The sequence below is a fragment of the Anoplopoma fimbria genome, chromosome 8 (genome assembly GCF_027596085.1).
Source record: "Anoplopoma fimbria isolate UVic2021 breed Golden Eagle Sablefish chromosome 8, Afim_UVic_2022, whole genome shotgun sequence".
Classification (NCBI taxonomy): Eukaryota; Metazoa; Chordata; class Actinopteri; order Perciformes; family Anoplopomatidae; genus Anoplopoma; species Anoplopoma fimbria.
The window spans coordinates 7,494,036-7,513,345 of NC_072456.1; the positions used below are offsets into that span (position 1 = coordinate 7,494,036).

The following is a 19,310-nucleotide window of genomic DNA, read 5'->3' on the forward strand; positions in this document are numbered from 1 at the left end:
GCTGCGAAGCTGGAGCATTGCATTTCACAAAATGATTATCACAGTCTCTGACTATGACTAAACTATGACAGAGATAATATAGAGATAGCTTTGTTTTTTTGCTGATTTGAACCATATTCCTCCGAAATGTCGGCTTTTCATGAACTAGCTTCGCAACAATGTGTTCTTGAGATAAGAGCTTTAAATGTTATTTTCTTCCTAAGAAGCAGGGGATCTGGTGTTTATATTACAACATGTTTGGTACCGAACTGTGAAAGCCATGTTTCTCCAATATGTCAGATTTTTATGACTACAGAAACGTCTTGACTGAAGCTCTGAGACAATGCAGTTTTGAGGTAATCTGATGGGGTTTTAAAGCGTTTTATTAGTGTAACAAATAGGATAATTGGCATTTGTACAACTATGTTCCCCGTCCTGTGAAATCCATGTCTTCCCAAAATGTCAACTTTTCAAGAACTACCAAAAACAGCTTCTTTTTATTAGCCTAAAGGCAAAAGTGAACACATTTTCCATAACAATGTTAACTCTTCATGTCTTGTTTTAAACTTTCTGACAGTGAATTTCTTACATAATCCAATGTCTTATTAAATTTGTCTAATAAGCAAGAAAATGTGGGATTTATTGTTGCTAACATGATATGGACATTTTTTTTACCTTTTTCAAATAGAGTTTTAAGAGCCTCAGATAAATAATCCAAACCCAAGCACTGGAAGAAAAAGTTATGCTTTTTTTTTTTTAAGCAGAATTGGCAAGTGTGTGTGGATAAAAAGTATCTTCAACAGTTAGTGGTCTAATAAGGCAGGGAATTGTGCATCTAAACACACTACACAATTCCCTACCCACACATAACACACATACTGGATGACAAACAAAGAGTCAAAACAACTGAATCACATTACTAACAAGTTACAAGGATTGCATAACTTGCCCACAAACTGTAGTAAGCAGTGGTGTTACCGCCAGAGTGTCAGAGTAAACTGCTGGCAGGCTGCACAATGGACGCTTCAGGCCTGTAAACGCATCAACACAGCGAGTTAAAAGTGCAGAGCTTTGTGGGGAAACAGGCGTGTTAAATCCTGTGTGTGTGTGTGTGTGTGTGTGTGTGTCTCTGGCGTGGGAGATTCTACAAACCCGGATGGGGGAAGAGACCAAAGGGTAGCAGAGAGAGAGAGAGAGAGAGAGAGAGAGAGAGAGAGAGAGAGAGAGAGAGAGAGAGAGAGCTGCAAGAAGATAATAGGATGATAAGTCCTCCTGAGGAGGAGTTCGGATATGGATAATGCAGGATATAGATGTAGGAAGTCTGACTCCCGGATGCAATCTGCACTTTTGTCTTCAGAAGCCATCAAAAACAATAAAGTGGAAACCGACAACTGTAACCGTCTCATCTCCCAGCACTCTTTCCAACTTCTCTGTCTCCTCCTCCCCCCCATTCTCAGAGTCATGTGTGCCTGTGTGTCTGCTGTGACAGCTGCAGGTGGGAGAACTCGTCCGGGGAGAGAGCGGCGTTGAGGGGGTTTTGTTTGCCGGCTTTCCTGCCAAGCGCTTCAGTGGGAGAACACAATGGGGTCGTGTTGGACCCTCAGATGCAGAACAGATTACTGAGAGCAGCATGTAAACACTTCCCCATATCACGGGCCATTGTTCGTGCATATTAAATGATCGCTTCTTCCAAAATATTTGGTTTAGATGTATCCATACTGTCAGATGTGTCCATACTGTACGTTTGTGGTGTTTCTCATTTTAGCATCCCAACACAAAGTGAAGGTTTTAGTCATTAAAACCCCAAAACGACACACATTACCTGCACTACTACTTGAGTCCCAACTGACTTCAAAACTGTCACTCAAAATTGCATTCCTGAAAGTTCCATACCAGAAGAAGTTCTGAATGAACCGTGAAAACAGAGTGGTTTATACACAGTGCAGAGCAAACTGGGAGGGACAAACTTTTTTCTTTTAGGTAACCATGGTGCTTCCTACCATGCTAAGTAACGCTGCTAGACAAAACGGTTAGTTTTAGGTATTCGATAAGAAATTACTTTATAAAATGGTAATTCGCAGAAGATTAGCTGGAGCGACACATAGCCTGGAGGAAAACGCTGCCTGAGAGGACAGATTCTAGGAAGAAAAAGTTCTCCCCACTGTAGATAGAAATAAGAATGTATGTGGATATTGCAGCTTCAATATCGGCCTACTGACTACAAGCTCCACCATAAGGTTGAAAGTTTTGATTGTAGATGAAATGTGTCAACAGCGTACTGATGGATTGGTTCAGATATCTGAGGTGCTCACAGGATAACTTCAGTGATCCTCAGACACCAGCAGATCTGAACTTTGCCTTGATTTATTAACAGATATTTGCCAAACTGACTTTGTCATCAGCCTCATCTGTACTCCTTGTTTATTAATAAATCAGTAAATGCTATCACGGTAAAATAAAATGGCGAACACGGTTAACATTTGTGAGGTAAAGTGAAGTAAATGGTGTGGCTTCAGACTTTCCCTCTCTTGCATCGGAAAGTTTGCAAACAGTAGAGTAGTTCACCGTTTGTACAATTAACCTTCAGGGCTCTTAAGAACTAACTCAATCCCTCGTTGGATGACGCCAACTGGATACAATCCATCCCCATTGCTTACACTATTTTAAACAATCCACAAGAAAATCATAAATGAAAAACTGTCTTTTACAAAGTCTTTTGGCCATATTTCCTGTGGCTTATGATAACATATTAGGAAAGGAAGATCAAACTGCTCAACTCTTCTATTGTTGCAGTCACATAGAAAATACATAATATCCCTTCTGTTATGTTGGTGTGCTGCTCTTTTGATGCTGCAGCTGGCTGCCTTTCTGGCCCTCCGGCGTCCGTCCACTATTCCCTGTCCACCTCCGCCCCTGCAGCATTAGAAAATAACCTTCACTCTGTTCTCAGTGATGACTCTCTGCAGCGGAAACCGGCACCCACACACAGAGACAGACGCCCTGTCACAAACCGATGCCTCAACTCAAACCATTCAGAAGGGATTCCCTGTAAGACGGTGGGAGCCGGGAAGGAAGAGAAAGATGCCGAGTAGCCGGCGTGAGTGTTCTTTTCCTCTGTGGTGGGACAGACTGGAAATTGCTCCACACCACTGCTGCCAGTAATACAGCCGGCTCAGCTGTTCAGAGCGGGCAGCATGTGGCGAGGAGCAAGCAGAGCAGGGGTTTATTGGTGTGGAAACAAATAAACACAGGGGAACCACGTACAGGTACAGGGATTTTATGTCACTCAGAGTGTGTGTGTGGCCTGAGGATGATCCACCATGTGGGAGGTGGGAGCAGAGTCACGGCCTCCGACCACAAAAAGGATGTGGATAGAGGAGTCATCGTTCTCCTCCCTTTTCTCCCACTCTCTCCTATTACAATCTGTCTGTCTTCCTTCCTCTTTTTTTCATTCTTTGTCACACTTCAATTGAGACGATAATGCAATAATAGTTTCAATCCAAGACTACACTGCTTGCACTGTCATTTTGAGTCCTATAGCTCTTTTGTAGTTTCTATTTTTCTTATTTTCATTTTATATCATTATAATTATTCGTCTTATTTTCTTTGGACCCTCGTTCTATGTTCCTGCACTTAATTCTGTCTTTGTGCTGCTGAATTTCCCCGCTAATTTGAGCTGAATGATGAAATGGTACCAATTTGGTACAAATGGCCTTATTATCTCTGATCTGACGAAGCTCTTGGCTCTGTATCCCACCCAAACCGCTATGGTGGAGGAGAATCAGTGCTGCCTGGAGACTGTGTGTCAGATCCCCTTGGTGGTGGGTGGGAGGGGGTGGCGCCGACGGATCTCCTGGGATCACCGCGGAGCTCTGAGACAAAAGGGACATTGTGGCACAGACTGACCCATCTAAGAAAACATTACTTCCTGTCCCATCAGCACCAGCGGCTCACTTCCCAGAACTGAGAGTCCCTTTTTTGACATCATCGGCTGTTAACCATTCACAGCAGCAGTCAGTGCTGATATATACACAAATGTATTCAAACACAGGGAACTATATTTGGGGAGAGACTGGTATCCACTAAGCTTCAAATTGACTTGACAAATGATGACTTTCATAGACGAGAAGATTTTCACATTTACTAGATGCTTTAGTGAAAAACAAAGTCAGGAAAGAGAAAAGCAATTGTCAGAGACTTATGGTGGTGAAGGCGCTACTCGTGTTTTTGAGCCCATTATTTCCAATTCTTGCATACCTTAAATTACTGCTGACAAAGCAACAGTTTTTGGAACAAAATGCGTTCCTTGCAGTCACTGGCTACAACTCGTGTTAATTATGCTATGAGAATAAACTTGAAATGGATGTGAAAGTTGTTTGACGTCCTAGGTAATGCTTCCTAAAGTTCTATGAAAGCTGGACTTAACAAATCAAAGTCTTAAACTTTGAAAAACTCTTTGAAAGATTTGGAGTGTGTAGTTAGAGAAAAAGTGAGCACACCAGACCTCCGTAGCCTGCTCCTCATCTATGCTTGAGGCTAGCCGCTTGAGGTTACAACTAGCATAACACACATGAATCTCCGTCCCAAGTAAGTAAATAACCAAATCTCACAGCCCATGCAGAAAAATCCATTATCATGTGTTGATAATCTACATAAAACAAAAATAAACAGTTTACTGTGCTGCAGTACAGATCAATCGAATCAGATCATCAACAACATGCTTGGCAACCTCTACCACCGTCTGACATTGTGAGTCATTGGTTCAGATTTCACTGGAAATGTGTGACGAGGCAAGTGTTTCGTGGCACAAAACAGAAACCAGTTTGACTTTGTCAATCAATCTCGTTCATTATTCTATCAGCTCTTTTACACTGGCTGGCTCGTCAAACCAAACCCATGTACAGGGCTGTGATTCCAGTGAATGAGAAGCAAGAAGAGGTGAACAGAGAATGGTCCTTCATTTGGAGAAACACAGTGAGCTGCAGAGACTTAAAGATGAGCGTGCTGGAGGTGTGTTTGCGGTGTCACCCTACCTTGACATGACTCTGAGCGCCCAGGTTGTAGATCTCTGTCGGCTTCACCTGGTTGATGATCTTCACCAGGCACGTGCTGTCAGTCAGATCGCCATAATGCAGCTTCATGTCTATCAAAAACGGGGACACACACATAATGAGGCACTTACAGTAATTCAAACCTCCTCGGTCCTTCACATATTCAATCATCAGCCAGATCTGAAAATCTGATGTCGCATTGATAAAAGTTAGCTCACAGCCTACTGATTCTGGAGATAAGTCAACTCTGTTCTGGTGTATTATGTCAATATATAAATCACCAGAACAGAACCTAACCCCAAGTAGGCTGAAGAGATGGGAAGACACTGCGTCATATCAGGCGCAGTAAAATCGCAGTAAAATCCGGACTGTAATTGCCGAAAAGCTCGATAGCAAAAGATTTGTTCCTTTCAATAAGTCTGAATGTAAAAATATATAACAAAATAAAGACATGAGGAGCGCAGACTGTGTCATTAAATTAATCTGCAAGTCGTTGTTAGACTTACTTGCTGTAAGAAAGGAAGCTTGCTTTACGTGAACTCACTCAAATTAGATTTTAGTACCCAAATGCATAATCTAACTCCGTCCCAAAAAGTTCTGTAAGACTGAGCCCAGCCAAAGAGCATGTGAGCGGACAACATCCCTGTATTTTCATTTGCTGTTACCCTGAACATTGCAGCTCCAGTTACAACGCTCCCATGGAGAGCAGCTTAATACCAGACCAAACTCCAAGAGGACCAATTGGTAAAGTCAGTGGTGTGTGATGTGCATGAGGGAAGGAGGTGGGTTTAAGGAAAAGCATAACGGTAAACAAAGTAAAAAAAAAACACAACCTGGTGTTCCTGTTTAGAGGAGCAGAGAGAGGGGTCATCACATGACATCCTTATAAGAATTTTTATTTTTTCTAGCAGTTAGCATACTGTTACTGTTAATGTGAAATCTGTTATTTATTGATTACGGTTTGGAATGCAGCATCCTTTTGGACCAAACAGCGATTTATGTCAAGTACTGGCTGTTACGGCTGTATGAGTTCTCTGTGCTGTTGTCTCTTTACCCCTCTATTGTAGCTCTGCCCAGGTGTGCTGCGTTACTCAATGAGGCGCACCTGGCCGGGTTACAAAGTGCTTAAAAGCTCCTGTGCCGTCAGCAGAAGAGAGAAAGGCCTCTGCTGTTGGGAATGCTAATAAATCCCTATGGATTAGATTTTTTTTAAAAGGGTGGCTTCTGTGGTTAATTTGGGTCAGTGATAGAGTTTTGTTCGCCCCAAAGGGCTTCCCGAGCTTGGTGCGCAACAGAAATTATGTTTTGGCAGCTTGTCGGCATGTTATAGCTATAGGATGTTAGCCAGGTTAGTTAGCTCAAAGGACAACAATTTGTAACAAAATCTATGCCGACATTTTCAACTGAAGTTGGACATATCTGGGGTACACTTTAAATGTTTAACTTGAAAAGCATGCGTCAATTAGCGGAGCAAGAAAAAAACTGACTAGATGGCTTGATTGAAAAATGAACACTTGAACATATGGGTTAAAAACTACCTAAAATGACAGAAACCATCTTGGGGAGAAATGTATTTCACGTGTACTATGTATTGTTTATTTTGGCCCATATTCCATCAGCTAAAATGTAGGGGGCGATAGAGATGTTTTGGCTTCCCTTTTGAGGAGCTGTCATGTCGTCCATCTTTATACTGTCTATGTAGTAATCAGGATACTCACTGCCTTCAGTGTGGGTCTGCGGGTTCTGGTAAAGATGCTCGATGCGACCCGTGTTGAAGGAGCTTGAGCGACGCAGAATACCATGAACCTGTGAGAAAAGCAGACAGGGTTTATAACACCATATTTATCATATCTGATAGAAAATACTGATGGTCGTAGCTTTTACTGTGAAGCAGCTTCGCTCCCACATTTACACATACTAACTGGAGAATCGTCAGGACGCCAGCCATTTTCAGACTGAGGGAGCTGAGAACTATTCAACTTTAAACAGGTCCTATGCTATTTTCCGGTGCATATTTTTATTTCAAGTTACAGTTACCACATGTTAACATGCGTTAATGCTCATAATCCTTCTTGTTTTTCTCCTCCTGGCTGTCCTGCAGCACCTCTTCTCACCCTCTCTCTGAAATGCTCCGTTGTAGCGCTTGCTCCTCCCTCCAGAAAGCAAAGTCTGCTCTGATTGGTCAGCTAGCCCGCTCTGTTGTGATTGGTCAACGTTTCACATTTCAAAAAAGTCGTCCTCCGGAGCTTCAGCTCCATCTCTCTCTTTTGTTGTTTGAGGGCCAAACCAGCCGAAAGGAGTTTTAAGTCACTTCCGTAACATTATGACCTCATAAAGTTATGGAAGTGAAGGAGAGAATTCAATGGAGCCGTTTCAGGCAGCTCAGGAGCAGTGATTCTGAGGGGGAGGGTAACTCCTTTTAGGCATGGACTTCAGCTTTTACACTCTACGGACCTTTTACATGTACAAAAATATATACAACACACTAAAGAAAAGGGAAAATATAGGGCCACTTTAAGCAATTTTCTCCTCTGAGGTACTGTTGTGTAAACCAGCACTTGTTTACATTCTCGACAACAATCTGTGTGTTTACGATATCATAAAGTTTCAAAAACACATACTTGATCACCAAAAATGGAAGGTAAACATGATACAAATTACAGAGCTATTATAATAATATACCCATAAAAATCAGTGGAACCAGCCTGGCACCACTGAGGGTTTTTGTCTCCAAGTCAGTCTCTGGTTTGTCATGTTTACTGTATTGTATTTATGTGTGTTTTCTATGTAATTCATACATTTATTTTAGTTGATTGGTTTACATTATAGTATTTTTCTTTAAATGTGACAAGATGTCAAACATGATGAAGTGGCCTAGTTTGCTCTATTGTTTTTCTTTGACAGATCTTTGCACGAGCGGCGTATTCTGTATCGCAACAAGTTGATGTAACAATATTGTGTCTCACTGTGTTTTTAAAGCTGTCTGTGATGTGCGATCCGCACTTCGTGTTCTGAGTGGGATGTGTGCGGAAGCTCTGCTCAGGGAAGATAACAGAACCTGATCCAAGGGGAGTCCATTAGTGGGAGGACGCTGTGCCCTGACCTCACTTCCTTTATTCACTGTGCACTTCCTGCCTGTGTGTGTGTGCTCCTCTTTAATGTCATCCCTCCCCACCCCTCCACATGCAGCATCACCAGCCTGGACCCAGCCCGCTTCTTCCCCTCCGCTGTCTCTGCGGCTGTGGCGGCAGATGGCGAAGCTGACTAGGCAGTCTGGGACGAAGGTGTGCGTTGAGGAGAAACTAAGTAACGCAGCTACTGTCAGGGAAAACACAGTGTGCACCGGTGCAACACCTGTGTTTATGCAAGTGTGTTGAGCTGAATGTGTCGTCGTGTTTCCTGGGTGTCTGACCGACGGCAAAGTCTTACGGAGCAGCAACAGCTTGTTAAATTCTGCATCCACCGACAGGATGTTGACTTTTGTTCGCTCCTAAAAACACGTTGCGCAGCAGGTGAGAGTCGGTGACCTCACTCGTACGGCCGTGTAATAACAACTCTTTCCCTGTGAATGGTTTGACCCAGAGGTAAAAGGTGAGGGGGTTAACAGGCCTGAAGCAGCACACAGCGGTCTTATCAGAGTGAGGTGTGAGTCAGTCCGTGTACGGGGCCACGTTACGTCACGATCCCTCAGGAGCTCCCGCACACGGTGCTGTGGCTGGACCGAGCTTATCGAGGGGAATGTCGCTCTGCGTGTGTCTGTGTTCGCTGGCATCGGCGAGTGTCTGCGTTCGTTTCTGTGTGTGTGAGTGTGAGTGTGTCTGAGCTTTCACAGGACCAATTCTTGGTAGTGTTTAGTCCGTAGTCTGGATTTCTCTCTCACCTCGTAGCCTTTAGCGAGCAGGAACTCAGCCAGGTAGGAACCATCCTGAAGAGACAGAAGACAACAATAATTAAGATAAGATAAGCTCCTGTAAATGGAATTGCAAATATATTTCAAGATATCAAAAATGATTTGCGCACTTTAGGACACAAAACTTTCTTGAAGTCTTTTCTAGGCCAAAGAGAACCAAACTTCATGGCTCATTATGTAGAGCAACCAAAAACTGATTTGCAAACGGGCAGGACTGTAACAAATGTCATAACTGCATATTGTAAAATAACATAACAGTTGGAGAACAGGTCTGCAAATTCAAAAGAATACATCTGCTAAAAAGATTCTAGATAGATGCAAAACCTTTTCATGCAAATAATATGATCAGAAAATGATGTAAGTAGTTTTAATTATATTTTTTACCGATGCAGATTTATAATGAAGAAGAAATGTTTGGTACAAGCTGGCTAATGCTCCTTCTGTTTATGTAAGTTCCTTATGTGTTCAGTGAGGTGTTAGAGGTCTACAAGTACACAATGACAGAAACAACGCCGCTTAAAAAAAGGGAAATATTAGAGATGGGCGACAACAGACAATAAGGGTGAACATCAGTGTGGGTTTTCAAGGAAAGAGAAGCGTTTTACTGTACAATACATATTTGTTTCAATTCATGAATCATTCATAAATCAAACCAACAGATGTCCAAACGTAGTAGTAAACAGGAAGTTTTAGATATAACCTTTCAGAGGAAAGCCGTTTGAAAACCTCTAAATGGTCTATAAATACAATTATTCTTGAATTGGCTGTTGCAGTGTATTGTTCAATCCATGATACATTGTTGTAAAGTCTTATGGTGTTGGACCACCACCCTACTGAGACGTCCACACCGTAGCTGAATACTGGATCTCCTGGGATCATTAGGTGTAATATCAACATGAACCAGGAGCTTTTGGCCGTCTTTGGACCAATGCGTGTGTGTGTGTGTGTGTGTGTGTGTGTGTGTGTGTGTGTGTGTGTGTGTGTGTGTGTGTGTGTGTGTGTGTGTGTGTGTGTGAGAGAGAGAGAGCGAACCCTGTCAATAAGGTCTTGTTCCCCTCACCCATGTTACTCCTAGTCTTTTTTCCCCGCTCAGACTTTCCGACCGCACATTCTGGAACACTCTGGAACATTCCGAACTAGTCATGGCATTCATCCCTCAATCCCCCTCACATATGTGCGCACGCACACAGACACACACACACACACACACACACACACACACACACACACACACACACACACACACACACACACAGACACACACTCTCACACTGCCAACCCCGTGCGTCCGCTCCAGGTCTGGGGGTAACCGTCAAGGTGGAGGGCAGGCAGCAGAGGAGAAAAAGCTTTAGGGGGCCCAAAGGTTGGAGGAGACCCAAAGAGCCTGTGCTCAGCATCGGGCAGAGGAACATGGCTGCTGGTGAAGAGAACTGTACAGGTGGGCAAAGACTGACGTGAAGCAATTAGCCTGTGGAAGCTTTCCCCTTCCCAACAGACAACTAGATGCTGGAAAAACTCAGGTAGTAGTTTGAAAAGAAACAGCAGAGACTTTAATTGTCAGGTGACGTTCACATTGTGTTGCATTAAAGCGCTATTAGCCGATTTATGGCCACTAGGGGGCAGAAGACAAAAGAATGACGGACGGACGCACACACACACACACACAGCCTTGACACGTTGCTGGTAGTGTACAGTGGGTTTATCAGAGCCCATGTGCTGAAAGATGCTTTCCCCTGCAGCCGTTTTAAGGCTTTCGCTCCTGTCTGAAATGATAAGGATCTGAAATCAGTGAATTATGAGGATGAGGATTTGCTCGCTTCCTCATGTGTGAGTATTCTTACGCAACTTGAACCACTGAGGTATGAACTTTCAAGTAGTTGGGGCCTCCACACCATTTAAAGCATGATTTAGCCAATTTAATATAGTTTTCACTCCTTTCTGGTAGAACTGACTGCACTTTATATATCTGTTTATGTATCGCAAATAATATTGCGATAAGGAGATTAAAACATAATTGGGTAATGCATACTCTCCTAATATCTTGAATCAGACCTCACGGCTGCTGCTTGAACACACTGAAGTTGTAAGCCAAAACTTTTTAGTTTTAGTTTTTTATTTTAGATTCACACACTTTTCACTTTGTCAATGATTTTTGCCCTAAAACAAAGTTGAATGGGCTTGACATTTCTAAATAGATAGTAAAATCCTCTAAATGCGAATATGTTTTTCGTGTTTTATGAATGCGAATTTGTTTCTCTAAATGTTTCTTTAAGATCATTTTCAGTTCTGCAGGTTGAGCTCCCAGGTTGTGCGGTCGCTGGCACCGATTCCCAACCTGTTTCGACGGCCACGGTCAGCCCCATCGCCCGTCCCCACGGCGTTCAAAGCTCCGGCCGGTGTCATGTTTTCCTGCCCCTGTGCCAGGGTCAAAGCGTTTCATGCCAGACCAATATGGAAAACAAGCCTGAAGAGCTGCAGCTCTGTTTCAAAACAAGAGGCTCCTTTGAGGCCGTATTAGCCCGTAAACCCTGGCCTCACCTCGCTGTTTCCTGTTATGGGGAGCTGGACGGCTGGACACACACACACACACGCACGCACGCACACACACACGCACACACACGCACACACACACACACGCCAGGTCAATGTCATTCTACAAACTCCTCAAAGACTGATTTTGGCCTTTGACACAATATGATCTCTCCACTCTACAGCTAGATTGAATAAAAGCAAAGGGCTGGTTCAACAACAGGAGGTACTTCACTTGAAGTACAAAACAATGAATATGGCTTAAAAGTTACTGATTCTCTCCTCTGAATGTTGTAGGTTGTCTTCAGAAGCAGAGATTGTCTGCAGGGGTTACATTAAACAGAGAGGAGTTAACTCCGTGTTGATCATTATTTTAAATTTGATGCTTAACAGACTTTGGTTTTTATGTTCAAGGATTCAAAATTCTTTATACTTAAAAGGGGCTATAGTTAAATGCATCTATACTATATAATTCCAGACACCATGCATGCTCAATTATTTTAAAATCATAATCTTAAAATACTTAAAGGACTGAAATGTGAAAAGTTCAAACTCTTTGGATGCATAGCGTTGTGTGCGTTTCAATATGTTCTAAATAGTTTTCATATTGTGTATGTTTCTGTCCCCCTTTAGGAAAACAAACAAACATGAGAACTATAAAAATCCCATTATCAAACAAAAGCCTTTGAACAACATTCCATAAAACTTGAGAAAACAAAAAGGAGCAAGAAGGTAAACAGAGCAAAGCATCAGGAAACGCCGAAAGGACAGAAGGGAGAAAACCTAAAGCTCATGTTGATGTTAGATTAAATCGATCCATGTGTCTGAAAAATGTTAACAATGTTGGCTCATCAGAACTGCCCCCCCCACCCCCACCTCCGAGTGCTATCATTAGCTCCAATCAACATTACCATTATCATCATTATCACGTCGTTATTGTGTGCTTTCGCTGAGAAGAGGCATTTATATCAGAGAGGTTGCACCAATGTTTGGGTTCAAGATATAAACATGTTTTCACCTCATTTTCTACCTTGGAACACACTGGAACATAAAATACAAAAACCTGAAAAATGATGATTTACATTAGGAACTGATCAGAGAAAACAACGTGACAGTAAGTGCCATGTTTTGTCACTTGACAGTTGTCGATATCAAACGCAGCAAACGCATTGTGGTTCATATGTAAAGCCCAGGAGAAAGGTTCTAAACAACATAAGGGACATCAAAGATGGAGGAGCATTAGCTGACATCTGCTAATTCTTATCCTAATGAATGGAACGGTTAACGATTTGATGATGATATATCTCTTAGCATTGCGAAATGTTGGCAACATTCATCCTCTGATGTCATGGGGTCACTTTCACTTGGATGGATAGCTTGGCTGTATGTCGTGTGTAGGGCTGCAACTAACCTTTTTCTATTATCTTTTAACCCGCCAATCATTTTCGGGATTAAACATAATTTGGTCGATAAAATGTCAAATACCGGTGAGAAAACTTAATTTCCGATAGCTCAAGTTGACACATCAAATAGCTTGGTTTTGTCCAACCACTGGTCCAAAACCCAAAGACATTCAGTTTACTATCATTGGAGAGAAACATAATTGCTAATTTTACCATTTGAGAAGCAAGAAGTTGTGATTTTTTTTGCCATTTGAACATAATTGTACACACTGAGCCGTATGGTTACGTACAATGTAGTGAACAGCAAATACCTCTTCAATCATGATGACCATCAACACAGCTACTGTCATCCCTTCAGCCAAAGAGAAGAGAACAAGGGAGTATGTGATGGTTTTTGCCCAAACCCATGCACTGTGAGTTTAGTACCACCTGCTGGTCGAACAGTGAACTATTGGGTCCTGTACCAAGAGTATTACAAGAACTGCTTTGTGACCTTTAACACCTAATTAGGGTTAGATCAGCTGCCTAACATTAGTGCCAAAAATCTCGTGCCTGCATGCGTGTATTTATGCAAAGACCGAGTCCATAGATGAACATACGTCTATCGTTGTGTGTAAACTACAAATGCATCACTTTAATGTGCTTTTATTGGACCGCAAGGAGAAGCTGCCAAGCACGCCACTGGTCTGCAATTAGGCCTGATATGGTTTAATGACGCTGTAATCACAGACCACAACACACACAAACACCAGCACAACATGCACACACACACACACACACACACACACACACACACACACACACACACACACACACACACACACACACACACACACACACACACACACACACACACACACACACACACACACACACACACACACACACACACACACACACACACACAGCAGTAAGTAGGAACATTTGTTGAGCAGCCTGAATCTCTCCCCTGGACTCAAGCATGTCGCTAAAATAAATAAAGACAGTTTTCTGGTATCAATATGTCTTCACTTACTTAATGTTCAGTATGCAATCATAAAGCTGGATTTGAAATCCATAACCATGTGTTCGCTGCAGCTGAGCTTACATCTCCTCCTGTCCAACTGCAAGTTACTAGACTTCATTCAGATGAGGAATCAGCCTTAAAGGAGCCATCAGCAGCCATTATGAGCGACAGAGGAGATGCGTGCACGGATTCTTTGCTTTACGATTATTATTGCTGGCACTCGCTCAGATTCTATCCTGTGCTGCTTACAGAGAAGTCAGTTAAAATGGGGCGAGGGAGGAATGAGAGAAGGGTAGCCCAACGGCAACAAAAGGGCTGACAGAAAGGAGGCTTGTAGGATGAGCGTCAAACAGCTCGAGAGGTCGTATCGCAGCGCGGCGATGTTTTCCCAACCAGATGAGCTGTAGAGAGACGTGTGAACCTCAAAGCCAAAATAAAGTTTTACTGTCGAAACACAGAGGCTGGACCTGTCCTCTTCATAACCCCGGATCGCAAAACAGCTCAATCGGCCAGAGCCCCTGCGCCGCTCTGCAGCGATGCCTTGGCACTTAGGTGGTCTCCAATAACTCAAAACCCTCTCACACCGAGGCGGCAGTCAAAAATGTTCAGACTGAGCAGCATGCTGCCCTGAAATTTATGAACAGTAGTTAGCCAGCCGATTTATGGCATCACTGTGACCCTGACACCCCGGCTAGTGACTTCTGAGATGGTCTATCCAGATGCCTGCATGCTTGCCTCCTGCATGGGCTCTCGGTAGTCAACGGTAACGCCATGACCGGCGCCATTAAAAAAAAAGAATTAACGCTGTTATTCTTTGTGTGCTGTTAAAGAGGGTGACGGGACTAGGAGCTGTGGGAAGTGCAACTTGACAAAAAGGTTGACAATTACTTTCCAAGAACTCTGATAAATTGGAGGACAGGGTTGCATTCTGGGTCAACTGACAACTTTCCCATCAAACCACCTTGCAATTGGATTACTAATAGCAATAGATTACTCAGTTGGCCGATTAATTGGGTTGATAAATGCAATGACCGGCCAATGTCTGCGCTCACAAGGCCGATAAACAACATTTTGCTCTGGAAACTTCCCAAGAAATAAATAATAAAGACAAACCAATTCAATGTAGAAAGAAACTAAGTACATTACAAAAAAAACTCACCTCTTCAAGAAGTACTACCCTGAGCCTTCCTCGTAGCACTTATTGCATTCGTATTAGTTTGTTGCACTTATTGTATTCGTATCAGTTCGCTGCACTTATCCTATTCGTATTAGTTTGTAGCACTTATTGTATTCGTATTAGTCTGTTGCAATTATTGTTTTCGTAGTAATTTGCTTCTGCACTATACTTTTGCTCTGGTTTATGCTTTTAGATGCTTGTTTAAGAAAGGAGATGCACTTATGACTTCTGGTGACTAGTAGTTCTCTTGAATACCTATGTTGAATACACTTCCTGTAAGTCGCTTTGGATAAAAGCGTCTGCTAAATGACTGTAATGTAATGTAATGTTTTCTTGTTTTTAAATTGAGCTGCGGTCGGTCACTTGGTCCACAAAGATTTCCCAACCCTTTTGCAGCTACGGTTTTTACCCTAGGAAGTGTGTGGGTGTGTTTGTGTTCATATTAATTAACAAGGTTCCAAAAAAACACTTAGGTCACATAAGTTTGTCAAGTGTTACTAATTACTTGTCATAGGTCGCACCAGGATACCTGACATTTGCATTGGTTCTGTAAAGTGAAACCAATGCAAATGTGCTTTAAACTGGCAGTGAATCCTCTTTCTAGTAAAGATAACTGGCCCCTTGTATTGCCTACTTCTTGGACTCCAACGTCCTACTGACACATCTTTGGCAAATGGCCTCATTTAACTCGAAAAAAAATCTGTTAAGAAATGAGCAATGTGTATGGGAACTGACAAAAATGGTAACGCTTAAAATATTATTGCGACGCCATAGTGCAACCGATGTAAAAAAGATGGTCTTCAGCCCTGCAATAGAGACAGAGCACAAAATATCCCGGACACACCCGAAGGGGAAAAGGATTCATTGCTCTGCATTGACTTTGTGTTGCTTGAAGGTACAAACTTCTCAGTTGCGTTGGCTTACAAACTGCCTAAAGTTACTGTGTGGTGGGATGCAAAACCAACCAGGTAATCTTTCCCAGTGTGCCTAACATTAAATGCCCAGCAAGCATTTTGTCCAGCTGCCAGATTTAGACTAACTATATGTCTGTGAGTTAAGCTAAAGCATTCTGAAGGTGTGCAACTTGTATTCTAGTGAACTTTGACGAATCAGAAAAGCTATGCAGCATTATGTTCGGGCCTGAGCCGACTTCAGCAGCTTGCAGACACATAGCTACCATCAGCGTGCAAACCTGACCCATCATCCTTTCAGTTTTCAGTTATCAACTGCAACCCTGGTAGACAGCAGATGCTACAATTATTCGTTGACAAGCTATTTGGTGTCATTTAGCTGCTTGAGAAGGAACTTAGGGGGCTAATGTTTAACCTGCCCCCCCTCCTTGAAGTGAAAGCAGGTCTTTCACACAATAAAAGATAATATGAGAATGAAGGATTTCTTCTTGGAAAATTATTATTTCCCTTTCATTTTAACCAGAGCATAATGGGATAGTAAGGGTAATATCATGGGCATAATCAGGAGCATGCTGTATGAACCATGCACTCTTAACTATGCTTTAGATTCATAGTGTTCATAAATATCTATGTACTACTTTGACGGCCCTATCTTTGACCATTTTTATGATTTTATATTAGCAGTCTTATCATTTTTTTAGATTGCAACTCTGGATAAGTTTATCTCTGTAACAAATGATGCTGGTGGTCCAGTGGACAAGTCAAACGCCAGAGGTAACGTTTAACCCTCCTGTCGTGTTCGGGTCAAATCTGACTGATTTACAACTTTAATCAATCATAAATATTGTGTTTTACATCTGATTGCCTCAAGGCCTTATGATATCCTCCACACTAGGCATTTGAACATATAAAATTGCTGATCACCACTTTCATTGAATTTTGAGTGGTTTAGTCAACTTTGTTACACCCATGGTGTTACCGGTCAAAAGTGACCGCCATAGGAAATGAATGGGAAACACTAGATTATGTCCATTCATCAGATGGAAAACAGCCCCATACACACCCACACATCCACAACCACAACATTTACATAAACCTTTATTTGTGACTTGCTCTCATTTTACTATGAACACAATGAGTAGGCGACTGATGAGGCGACTTTCTGTCAGAGAGGCTCTGGACCTAATTTAGTGTCTATTCTTTGTATATTCACAGCAGTTATTCATGTAAACCACTAGTCTGAGATACTGAAAAAGGTGTTAAATAAAATTTGATGATGATTAATGTTTTTTGTGTTAATGTAAGAGCAGTTAAAACAGACACTAAAGTAAGGGGGGGAGAAATGATCACGACAGGAGGGTTAAAGACAGGAAGGATTGAGTGTTTGATGAACTGCATATTTAACAGTGACAGAGAGTGGGGTTTTTTGAGCACCTGAATGTAGGCGTTTAGACGTTTAAAAGCAACAGTGTAGCGTCAAGCTGCTGGGGGTATGGATGTCAGCGTTACCTGTCCGGTGATGCCGGTGATAACAGCCACCTTCCTCTCCTTCTTCATCTCTCCGTTCACCTCGGAGCTCACGTTAGCGGACTCGGAGCACTGGGCCATCTCTCTTCTCGGCTGGTTGTTTGCGGGACTGCTGTCACAAGGATCGAGGGAAAGAAATGAAAAACCTGCCTGTGCTGCTGTTTGTTTAGCGTGAGAGCACCGACGAGTCTCCCTAGCATCTGTAAACCAAAACACACGGCGCTAAGAAAGCGTAGGCTCCTACGTAGGAGGAAGCGGCGGCGAAATCAGCCAATGGGAAGAGAGCAGGTGGGAGCGGCAGAGGAAGCTTCGTTAAAGAGGGCAGAGGGTGTGAGAGGACTGCAGTAATGTTACCACAGCGCCCCCTAAAGGACGGAGAGAGAAAGGCAGCCTCCTATTATATCAACGACGGAGGTTGTTTTGTGTGGCTATTTCTTAGAAGTAGTGGTTGATATACATTTTCTCAGTACCGTACTTAAGTATGATTTTAAAGTTCTTATACTTTACTTGAGTATTTTCCATTTTATGCTATTTTAGTATTATCCACTATATTTTTGAAGCCAATATTCAACTTTTAACTCCTCCGTATATATTTGAACATGTTAGTTACTAGTTACTTTGCAGATTCAAAGTATTTATATAGGTCTACACAATATAAATAAACTGATGAAATCATGCTGGAAAATGATGGATTAAATTAATTAAATTAATTTAGTTGAAATTAGCTCCACATTTACCAGCTGCAACATTCAAGGGGATGAATCAAATGCATCAATAATTATAACCCAAAGAGATTTAAAGTAATTATTCAGAAAAGGGCTTTCTTCTTTTCCATTATGAGTATGTTTACTTTTGGTACAGTATTGTTTTGAGTTCATTTTGATGCCAATATAATCTTGGCATCAATCAGTAATCTGAGGGTGACCCAAAATGCAGATGAAAGACCGGCAGGTAGGTGAAAAAAAAAAACTTCTATTAAAGGGGAATAACACATAAGGTGAGATGAAGGCTGGCAAGAGGCTTGGCTGGGTATTCGGCAATTGTGCAGCGGCAAAGGCTTGGCACAGGGAATCCTAGGATTGAAAGGCGGTTGGTGTACGGGTATACCAAACTGGCAAGGCGAGTAGATTTCCAAGTAATCTCCTGGCAACAAGGAGAGCAGGTCTTTCGAGTAAGCAGGCAACCGAACAAACTGACAAACTACATTAGTTCTAGAGCTGGAAGGGTGGAACGAACCCTCTTTGGCTCAATGATCCAGCGAGTACTGGCTGTTGGTGCAGATATTATAGATGAAGATATATATAAATAAATACTGCCTCCTATTTCCTATGGATATGTAGCCATATCTTACACATTAAACCTTTCATCACTTTTTGTTACAAAGAAATTCTGCAGTATGATGGAAAAATGATTGTTAGTATTCAGATGATATGTGGGCTTTACATTCATAGTTGAACATCATTTTTTTTGTTGAATGTAAAGTCAGAGGACGTATGATTTTTAGAAAGTAATCATAGCAGCAGTGTTTATAAGTCTCTTCTGGTTCTGGATGAAGCAGAAAACTTTACATTCTGTGCTTCTAATATAGTATCAACAGGTTAAAAGGAGTAACAGAGGTCCCTAAATGTCTCAATAACCACTGAAAAGTTCCTTTTCAAAGTTATTATCCTCTGTCAGCAGTCACCTAGACCCAGTGCATTGTTGAACATTGAAACAGCTACATAAGTTACATATAAAACACAAGTTATTAGACAATAAGTATGTTGTATATTTGCATGCACATCTGCACCACTCACATGCATCACTATATTCTGGGT

General features: G+C 42.1%; 1 protein-coding gene across 1 annotated transcript in view; it reads right to left on the reverse strand.

Annotated features, from left to right (window-relative positions):
• gmds (GDP-mannose 4,6-dehydratase) overlaps positions 1 to 17,759 on the reverse strand; it is a 151,757-nt gene extending 133,998 nt beyond the window's left edge. The window contains exons 1-4 of the mRNA XM_054602954.1: positions 17,476 to 17,759; positions 8,911 to 8,955; positions 6,749 to 6,836; positions 5,013 to 5,122 (exon numbers count right to left, since the gene is read on the reverse strand). Coding sequence (XP_054458929.1) covers positions 5,013 to 5,122; positions 6,749 to 6,836; positions 8,911 to 8,955; positions 17,476 to 17,574 — 342 coding nt within the window. The 5' untranslated portion in view covers positions 17,575 to 17,759. The remainder of the gene's footprint in view (positions 1 to 5,012; positions 5,123 to 6,748; positions 6,837 to 8,910; positions 8,956 to 17,475) is intronic.
• Between the last annotated feature and the right edge of the window lie 1,551 nt (positions 17,760 to 19,310).